General features: G+C 48.3%; 3 protein-coding genes across 3 annotated transcripts; 1 reads left to right on the forward strand and 2 right to left on the reverse strand.

Annotated features, from left to right (window-relative positions):
• Positions 1-312: 312 nt before the first annotated feature.
• Positions 313-2,346, reverse strand: LOC117839008 (peptidyl-prolyl cis-trans isomerase FKBP12). The gene is made up of 5 exons (XM_034719235.2): positions 2,157-2,346; positions 1,790-1,823; positions 1,514-1,575; positions 889-941; positions 313-588 (listed from the first exon to the last, which is right to left on the reverse strand). Exons 1-5 carry the CDS (start codon positions 2,242-2,244, stop codon positions 487-489), a joined length of 339 nt encoding a protein of 112 aa, XP_034575126.1. The 5' UTR covers positions 2,245-2,346; the 3' UTR covers positions 313-486.
• Positions 2,347-3,632: 1,286 nt separating this feature from the next.
• Positions 3,633-5,070, forward strand: LOC117839033 (uncharacterized). The gene has a single exon (XM_034719270.2). The coding sequence runs from the start codon at positions 4,087-4,089 to the stop codon at positions 4,807-4,809; it is 723 nt and encodes a 240-aa protein (XP_034575161.1). The 5' UTR covers positions 3,633-4,086; the 3' UTR covers positions 4,810-5,070.
• Positions 5,071-5,404: 334 nt separating this feature from the next.
• On the reverse strand, positions 5,405-7,708 carry LOC117839053 (universal stress protein PHOS34). The gene is made up of 4 exons (XM_034719296.2): positions 7,322-7,708; positions 7,108-7,211; positions 6,910-7,028; positions 5,405-5,771 (listed from the first exon to the last, which is right to left on the reverse strand). Exons 1-4 carry the CDS (start codon positions 7,509-7,511, stop codon positions 5,696-5,698), a joined length of 489 nt encoding a protein of 162 aa, XP_034575187.1. The 5' UTR covers positions 7,512-7,708; the 3' UTR covers positions 5,405-5,695.
• Positions 7,709-9,674: the final 1,966 nt, after the last annotated feature.

Here is a 9,674-nt window from a genome sequence, read left to right on the forward strand (position 1 = left end):
GGGACATGAGTAGATTCAGCAAACATTAGAGACTCCGCAACTGCAGCTGAGTCTCACGCACCTGACCCGGGCCAGCATGCGGAATGAGCGTGTTCATCCTCTAACAGTCAGCCACTCAAGCCTCCAAGCAATCTACTACTACTATCGTTGGTCAGGCAGTTCCTATCGTTACATTTGCACTGCAATCGCGCGGACCATCACAAGATGCGACTGCAAGAATTGCATCATATACAGTACTAATTGACAAGCATAAGGCAAGGGCAGCATCGAAAGTAAACGGTTTACTGTAAGCGACGAGAACTTGACCAAGAGTTGTACCACAAGAAACACCATAAACTCAATATATCACGGCCACGAAGTGTTAAAAGTTTCACAGGATTCACTAAGGACACCAGTCTGCTGTGTAGCATGAGGTGACAACGGAATTATTTCAGTACTTAAGGCATGGCCAATGCTCCATAGCTCCATCCAGAATTGCACTGCGAATTACTGGGCACTGATGACTTCAATCTCGAACACCAGCACCGAGTTCGGTTGAATTCCCCAGGCTGAAAATCCATTGGCTCCATAAGCATAGTCCGGGGTGCACTGAAGCAAGAACACTCAAATATCAGGTGGCAGGACACAAGCTAGCACAAATTATTTTTAACTGAAGAACATCAACTGCAAAACTGATTATTAGTTTATTGGGCAAAAAGAAAATGCATTGCAAAAGGCCAAAAATCCATAATTATATCATGTCTTTTTGTTTTTGGACAAGTTACTTCCATCGAGAGATAGAAGTGCCATGGATAGCACTTCAAAGTTACAGTGGTGATGAAATGCAAGACGGACCAGAAAACCAATTAACAAACACATTCAGGCTAATTTAACATGTCCGTGGATTACCTGGATACGAGCAACTTCACCCACTTGCATGGTCATAACTCCCTCATCCCAGCCTATAAGAAACAGAGCAGTTAGTGCAACGTTAATTGAATGGTTTACTTGGCTAATAGACCATGACTTGCGGGCATGTAAAGTTCTGAAGTACGATGTGAAACTGGACTGGACTGGCTATGAACAATGACAGATCACTTCTGGACCAAAACAAAAATGGTTCAAATACGCCCAACAGGGCTTTATGACTCAAGGTAGTTGCTACTTCATCAAGGAAAACACGATTGCCAACCATGCTTAAATAGATCACAAGCAAAGGCAAGCAATGCAAATTTAGAGCTCTACCACAAGTAAAACAGCATCTGAATTCAGAAGAAAGTTCATAATCCATTTATCAATAATATATAAAGGACAAGTTTGGTTCAATCAGAAGTAAGTTCATAATTCATTTATCAATCACAAGTTTGTACTCCATTTATTTGTACGGAAGCAATCAGAATGGCCAGATAATTGAACCCTTGCTAAATCATGTACCTAAGTCAAGTTGATGACAAATTGACAATAGAACTAAACCCATAGCAAAGTAGGAATGCGTGCCAAGCAAACAGGCAAAGTAGCTCTGTGCCACAATTACCTTTGATCACTGAACCCAAACCAATGTTGAAACTGAATGGCTGCTGCCCTGGGTCCTTGGTGCTGAAAGAAACAACAACATAATATAAAACAAATTGAAGCATAAGAAAAGCAGCAATTTAAATTACTTGCATAAGAAGAAGCAATTTCCTCCTATAAACAAATTGTAGACAAACAATGCTTGACAAGAACAGGAAATATCCCCTTCATTGTACACATGCCTATTGCACTGACGCTACACTTCGATGTAAAATAAGGAAATAGATTCGTCTTTTACCTCCAAAACTTCTTGGATAGATCACGATCCTTCCCTGCAAATAAACAGAATAGCAATAAACAAAGGTTAGCGAACAACTGCTGCAGAGTAGATAGTGCTGTTGGTCATAGCAAGAAGAAAGAGAAACGAATCATGGAGGAGAATAAGGTTCGCTTAATCGGATCGATTTCAATCTTACGGCTGAACTTCGCACCATAAACATCTACGCCGAGGAAAACAGCCGCCTTTTAGTCATCAAGGCGACCCTTTTACCAGCATGAGATGGATCTGGAAGCATCTGACGCTAACCCCTAAAGGCCAAAACGATGCGGATCCAAGAACAGCGGAGCAAAACAGAGGGTTTTGGGACGGAAGGGAAGGGGCGAACCGTAGCCGGTGCAGTGGACGGTGACCTTCTGGCCCTTTGTTGGCTTGGGGCCGGTGCCGTCTCTCAGGATCTCCTTCTCGAAGCCCATCCTTCTCTTCCCCTCCGACTTTCTCCTAAACTCGACGGCTTTCTCTGGGAGGCGGCGGCTGTGGTGCGAATTGCGACCGGAGGCAGTGGGGCGATATTTTTAATTGCGACCTCGGGATGCAAGGTGCACTTGTCTTTATCCGTAAGACCTTTCTCTCCGCCGTCCCATGGAACTTTTTTTTTTCAGGAAACGGTTGATTAGACTTTAGATCAGTTTGATCTTCTGGTACAAAATGTCATTTCAATAAAATTATTACAGGGGTGTTTGAATACACCTTCTAAAGTTAAAGTTTAGTAAGGATGTTTGATACTAATTAGGAGTCTTAAATATAGACTATTTACAAAACCCATTGCATAGATGTAGTCTAATTCGCGAGACGAATATATTAAGCCTAATTACTCCATGATTTGACAATGTGCTGCTACAGTAAATATGTGCTAATCATGGATTAATTAGGCTCAGTGAATTCGCGAATTAGTATAGGGGTTCTGCAATTAGTTTTATAATTAGCTCATTTTTAATCTTTTAATTAGCATCCGAACATCCAATGTGACACTCCTAAAGTTTAGCGACTCGTATCCAAACACCCCTAATGTATGCATTGTAACTACTGTAGATGCAAAACTTTTTCCTTCGTGTACGGCGTACACGGTGATTGTAGTCATATTTTGATTTTTTTAAAGGGAATTTTTCATTCAATCAGCATCTAAAAAGCTTAGAGGAGCAAATTGTATGGGTACGTCGTACTTAGGGTGGTAGTGGATCACGGCCTTCATGCTTCCTTCACAATCCAACTCAGCTCTATCTATTTTTAGCTTAAAATCATATAGTATTATAATCCGGTCTTTATTAAACTCGATCCTTAAATTTGCTAGGCTAAATTAGAGGACCTTCTACCACCCCTAGTTGTACTCCGTAAGTTTAATCAGTATATGTTCAGCAACAATTTAGATAATAAAATCCATGCTATTATTTGACACTACATGATATTTAAGGTCCTATTTGATACTAGAGCTAAACTTTAGCCCTGTCACATCGGATGTTTAGATACTAATTAAGAGTATTAAATATAAGCTAATTATAAAACTAATTGTACAGATAGAGGCTAATTCGTGAGACAAATCTATTAAACCTAATTAGTCACAATGTGGTGCTACAGTAACCATTTGCTAATGGTGGATTAATCCATGTAACCCAGGCTTCTTTATAATTAACTCATGTATATCCTAACACGCCCTAAGTCCATTTGTTTCCGTCAAATTTCATGATGTTCTCCTCGCAAAAAAAAAATCATGCTGTTCTTCCATTTGCATATGCAGGTTTTGGCAGAAACCCACCCAAACGAGAAGACGACGCACAGCCCAACCAAAATTCCGGTGATCCGGTCCCACGTACCAGAATTCACAGAATCCATCACCACCGTCCGTACACACGGAACCGTTCCGAAACCATCCAGCCCCTGCCCCCATAAACACCCGACGCGCCGCCGCCTCTCGCCGCCGTTCTCCGTCCCCAATTCACCCGCGATCCTCCCAATTCCGCACCAACCATCCCACCGGCGGCCACCGCCGATGGAGACCTAACACCAGAGCCACCCCCTCCCCTCCCCGGCCGGGCAGATCCACACCTCCATGGAGACCGAGCGGATCCGGGAGCTCGTCCTCCTCACGCTGCGCGCGCCGCACGCCCGCCTCGCCCTCGTGGGTGGCAACCACACCGCCGCCCGCTTCTGCACCCGCTAAAGCTCGCCGTCCTCCCTCCCCTCCGCGCCGGCCTTCTCCTCGCCGCCGTCTCAAACGGCAAAACCAAGCGCTCCTGCTCAACCCACGCGACCCGCCCACGATGCCGGGCGACACCGTCGTGATCCGGCTCCCCGGCCCGCGCGCGCTCCGCGTGCTCGCGCGCTCCGTGCTCTTCGCCGTCGCGCTTCTCTTCCTGCCCTGGCTCCGCGCCGCTGAGGCGCCCGCCCGGCGCCACACCGCCGACACCTGCGGCGCCGCCGCGGCCCAGGCGGAGCTCCTGCTCCGCGACTTGCGCCGCGAGGGCCTGCTCGCCCCCGGCGCCCGCGCCGTCGTCCTTGGCTCCGACGGCAACTGCGACGCGCCTCCGAAGCAGGACCAGGACGGCGTCCTGCGACCCGCCTCGCTGCGGCGGATGCTGATGCTAGGGGACTCGTCGGTAGACTTCCTGCTGGATTTCGGGTACTTCGACGAGGACGGCGACAGGTTCGCCTTCGCCGATCGGGTGCTCAAGCATGGCGGCATCCTTGCCGTCCCAATTGACACGTTGAGCGCGTTCAGCTTGCCGCAGAACTACTGCGTCATCTACACCCGTCGGTTTGCTGAGGCTTTTGTTGCGGTCAAGAAGATTGCGCCCGCCGGCGACAATGGCGATGCCGGCGCAAGAATGGATGATTCATCACTAGCTTCCCTGAAGGAAGGAGTGGTTTCCAGTGAGCCACCTGAGACTGCCAGTCCTGAACTCAAGAACATGGGGCGCAAGCTCCTACTGTCTGATCGTAGAGGATCGTTGCAGATGCCCCATCAGGATCATAGTCAGAGTTGATTCAGCAGATTTATGAAATGTGAAGAAGCTGCAACCTGCAGTGGCGTCTAGCAATTGCAGCAAAGCTTCCAGCCTTCCAGGAGTGCAGCGCAGGCAGCAGCAGCACATGAGTTGGCTTGAGACTCGATGGGAATTGCCTTGTTTTGCTTGTCGCTGTGTTTTCGTTCTCTGTCGGTCGTATGAGTGTCGACTCTATGCCGCTAGATTGCTCGCGTGGACTTTTGCCTGATAATAAGTTTCTCATGTATCATCTGAGCCCAACTTTGATTTTTTGTTCATTTTCCTTTCCTTTTGACTATCATTTCTCTAAATCAAAGATATCCAGAGAAATCCAGGAATGGCTGAAGCAGAGCCCGCAAAGCGCTTGGCGAGATGATCTCTGACAGTAAAACCGAGCTCTCTTCTTGGTTCTTGTGTAAAATTGCTGCTCAGCTTTGATTCTACTCTCTCTGGCAGTAAAGTTGCTAGAATGCGCCACTGAGCTTGGTTATCTACTCTCTCTACTTTTGATCATAGTAACGAACGTGAGCTTAGATGCAAAAAAATGAAAAATTGTCTGCTGAACCCAGAACATATCAACTGTGGCAAGACAACAGACAAGAACTAGGGATTCTGGCAATTTTGTTTCAAAGTTCAGGCAGCACCATGTATGTCTCCAACATACAAGAATGTACAGAACAATGTGATGTGCCACATGGCAGGCTTATTTCCAGGATTACACAACCAAATACACATTTTCCTTTACAAACACGGAGACCACAGAGGAACCCTCATCCCTGGCCTTCAAATGAGAAATGTGCAATGTTGTACAGGATTACAAATGGCACAATAGCAGCCTCGAAACACTTGAATTGAAGTGCGCCAAAGAATTTTAATCAAGGGTAGCTTAGGTCCCCTTGATCACAACAACAGGGCAACCCACATGATTGATGCAGTAGTTGCTAACACTGCCCAAGAACATCCTGTACAAGGAGTCAATTTAGAGTGCGGCTTTAATTGATATAAAAATCGGACAACAGAAAGAAACTTAATCAAGGAAATGTGAAGAGGCAATAGTAACAAGAGACTTCTATTCAAAAAGAAAAGTACTAGCCAAAGACTTGAATGATTAACACATAGGGTTTAGAGAGAATTGATTCTCAAATTTGATAAAAAAAAAAACGAAATGCCAATGCAGCTCCATGGATGCACTCAGTGCGAAATGCTAACCACAACACATAACGATAACTGGTAGGTATTCAGACTGACATTAGCAGATAGCTGCGCTATTGCACAAACCAGGAAGGTGCTTCACTTTCTTTGATGTTGTTTTTACAACTTTACATGATTTACACAGAAGCATGCAAAGCATAAATTTGCTACCTGCAGATCATGAGAAACATATCTTCTAATTCATAATGGATCGGACTCTTATGTTACAAAATCAACATAAGTGATGATAAGCATGCACATAAATTTTCTGCAGCTGCACTTGGAAAAAACAGTCTGAAATTTTCAGACTGCTGCATCAACAAAATGAAAGCTTATGTTCCAGCATCAACATCAGTGATGATAGGCATACCAACAAATTTTCTACAGTTGGACTTGGAAAAATAGTCTGAAATTTTCATCCACTGATGAGAAAAAACAGATTAAAAACCAGAACTTCCGCGCAGTTCACATTGTGTGCCTTTTAAGCCTTGTGCTATTAGCAACAGCTCTCGAACAGGCTTGATCAGATTACCAGAAAAACAAAGGATCAATCTAAAACCTTGCTTACCAGCAAATTGTCTGGAATCTACAATTTCATACAAAACCTTGCTCCTTTTCTAATTGTAGTTCAGATGCACACAAACATTTTCCTCACTAGGTTATATAGCCAATTCTTTATTCAATGTTGTTGCTTAAGGTGACAAATATCATCTATGTTGCTTTCTGATGTATTATATATGCTAAGATATCCAATGGACTGAAAACTAGTTAGCTCCACTTCGTACAGAAAGACGCAAGTTGTGATATTCAGGGGGCACAGAGTCTGTTTCCCAGTTAGTAGGCAGCACGGCATCGAAATCAGCAGCAATTTTAGCTAAGCAAAGCACAAGAAAAGATCTCTAGTTCTACCTCTGAAGCGGCCCAATGGCACGGCACCCCATGACTAGCAGATCGGCATTGCGGTTGGCCGTCGCCTCGCAGATCTTCTCCTTGGGATCACCCACGATCACCTCCGTCTTGACCTCGACCTTCAAGAAACAATCCCACTCAGCAAACACAAACATTCGGAATTACAGAACCTGTCAGTCTGTGGCTGCCGCCCCTTACATTTTTGGCGGAGCAAATCTTGAGGGCGTGCTCCAGGATCGCCTGCGTGATACGCCGCTGGTGCGCCTCGATGGCCTGCGTGAACGCCGGCACCTCCAGCCCGCCTGATCAACCCACCCACCGCCCAGGAACACCCGTCAAAGCCCGGACGAGATGGGCAAGAGCTACCGCAACGAGCATGAGCGTTGAGCGAGACTGAGATCGGCGTGCTTACTGGGCCCGCCGAAGGGGATGGGCGCCGGGTTGAGCCCCGCGGCGATGTTGGGCGGCGGCTGGACATGGAGCACGACGAGCTCACCGTCGGGGCGGAGGCGGAGGTTGTCGAGCGCCCACCGCAGCGCGTTCATGCTCTCCTCGCTGCCGTCCACCGCCACCACCACGCTCGCCAGGTTGCCGGTCGCCATGGAGGGAGCTCTCGCGGTCAAGGGGCCTCCTCGCCTCTCTCGGACTCCCTCGCGCCCCCAAAATCCCGCCGCCTCTTCGCTCAGCGAGGGGCCATGAGCACGGAAGCGCAATGGATTTGGCTCGGAGTTGCGTGCTGCCGCCTCCTTCCCCTTCCCTGCAGACGCTGCTGCTCGCTGGCTTGGCTTTGATTTTGACTGAACTCTCGGCTAATAATTGTCCGGGTCTGCAACCATCCAAACGGCGTCGTGCGGTGGTGTGTCGTCACATGGTGCGACGTGGCAGTGGGCTGACGCCCGATCGCAAGCTCTCGCGCGCGTTTGATCGAGCACAGAAGTTCAGCGTGAAAATGACTGAAGATTTGCAGAGTTCATTTGGCATCCTTCAAGAACTAGAGGGCACGTTTGGTTCTCTCGCCGGTTACTGTGTGGCCTTGCCCAGCAAGGTAGCACAGTTTTTATTGGTGTCTGGTTCCCTCGCCTAGCTGCCTCGGTGCCCATGCTAGCAAGATTTGGCGCCATGGGAGAGCCAGATCGGCTTGCCCGGACAGGCAAGCTTCTTGTTACCCGCGCCGGCCAGGCAAGGCGAGGGGATAAGAGAACCAAATGCGCCCAGAATAGCTTTAGCTGTTGGATTTCTTGAACCTCTACTAATCCAAATCTTGCCTCCACGGATGGCCACAGATGACTGGCTGCTTTGGAGTGGCAATCCGTAGGAGCCTCGGATGCTGGAGAAGGGGGGGGGGGGGGGGGGGGGGGGGGGGTCGGGGGACCTTGATAGAATTTTCAAAAAAGAAAAGAAATTCAGAGATAGTGCGAGTTCATTGCAGAAGCTGAAGCCCAGCAACAGCAACTGAGAGCGACACTCCGCGAATGGATGGATGAATGCGTCAAGAGGAAGTGCCCTGTTGACTCCGATCCGATCAGATGTTCCTCCCCTGCAGTCTTTGCTCGCTGCAGTCTGGAGCCGCTCACAGGCGTTTGGTCAGTGCATAAGACTATCGCTGTCCGTCATGTGGTGGGGGGCCGGGGGTGCGTTGTCGCCAGACGGTTTCCCCCCTCGTCAAGGAGTGGCCGGTCAACTGAGCTGTAGATGACACCGGCGGACTAGCAAAGTAGCAAGCCAGAGCGAGATCAGAGAGATACATTGACAATTCCGAGTCGAGGTCGTGGTCCGGCCATAATTCTTTGTACCGAAACAGTCATCAGTTTTGTCCGCTGACTGATGATGATCGTGCTGTTGAAATCACCGACGTCTTTGTGTATTGGAACCCCAGATAAACCTTGGCCGGGCTCTGGTCAGTGGTCACCGCACCCCCTCATGGCCTCATACCATTCCTACTAGCAGGCAGCCCGGCACTACCGTCATATCAATGCCACGGGCTGATGGACCGGCTACCGCCTCTACGAGTAAAGTCCTAACACGATCTTATGCATAGCCTCTTGTCTTGTGCTCCACCAGCTCCACTGTTGGTGGTCGGCACTGTGAGATAATCTTATATGAGCACGCACATCAGAAAAACTGATGGTATGTAAGATTTGATGAGGTTAATACAATCGCCGCCTGGATGTGGATGAATGAAAGCACAAGCTCAAACTCGCACCTTTTGCCTCTTCTTTGTTGTAGCTCACCCAAGCTGACGCTCGTCACCATGAAACTCATTACAAGCAAGTGCTTTTCAGAGTAGCTGGTTCAGAAATCCCATCAAACACCCTTGGCAGCTACGAACAAGCCATTCCATAATTGCTATCCTGAAGACCGCTCCAACAGCACCTGAAAATCCTGCATTAACCATGGGCGTCATCTTCGTAACAAGAGTCCATAAAATGGCGCAAATAGAATAGAACCAAACAGGTGACGGCTCAGGCTGGCATGGTCCATCCGTCCATGGCCCCAGTATGGCCCATACCGGCCGGCGGCCTTCGCTGTCAAGATCACACGACGCTGGGCGCTTCATTTGCGCCTGATCACCACCATCTCTCAGGTCATGGCTGTTCCATCCCTATCATAAATTGGCGGCCGGAGCAGATCCAACGACGCGAAATCTAATCGCTTTCAGGAAGCAAACTGTTGGGCAGCAGTTCTCGCTATTAAAGGGTAAGCGCATGCGTGTCGACCGGCCGCGTACGTCGTACCCCTCGAACGTTTGGACAATCGCTGTGCTC

This window comes from Setaria viridis, chromosome 1 (genome assembly GCF_005286985.2).
Source record: "Setaria viridis chromosome 1, Setaria_viridis_v4.0, whole genome shotgun sequence".
NCBI lineage: Eukaryota > Viridiplantae > Streptophyta > Magnoliopsida > Poales > Poaceae > Setaria > Setaria viridis.

Coding starts and splice junctions, on each gene's coding strand:
- LOC117839053 (XM_034719296.2), bottom strand. CDS start 7,511: ATGGCGACCGGCAACCTGGCGAGCGTGGTGGTGGCGGTGGACGGCAGC. Junction 7,212..7,321: donor CATCCCCTTCGGCGGGCCCA/GTAAGCACGCCG, acceptor TGGGTTGATCAG/GCGGGCTGGAGGTGCCGGCG. Junction 5,772..6,909: donor GCCATTGGGCCGCTTCAGAG/GTAGAACTAGAG, acceptor CTCCTTGTACAG/GATGTTCTTGGGCAGTGTTA.
- LOC117839033 (XM_034719270.2), top strand. CDS start 4,087: ATGCCGGGCGACACCGTCGTGATCCGGCTCCCCGGCCCGCGCGCGCTC.
- LOC117839008 (XM_034719235.2), bottom strand. CDS start 2,244: ATGGGCTTCGAGAAGGAGATCCTGAGAGACGGCACCGGCCCCAAGCCA. Junction 1,824..2,156: donor CGTCCACTGCACCGGCTACG/GTTCGCCCCTTC, acceptor GTTTATTTGCAG/GGAAGGATCGTGATCTATCC. Junction 942..1,513: donor TTTGGGTTCAGTGATCAAAG/GTAATTGTGGCA, acceptor TGTTTCTTATAG/GCTGGGATGAGGGAGTTATG.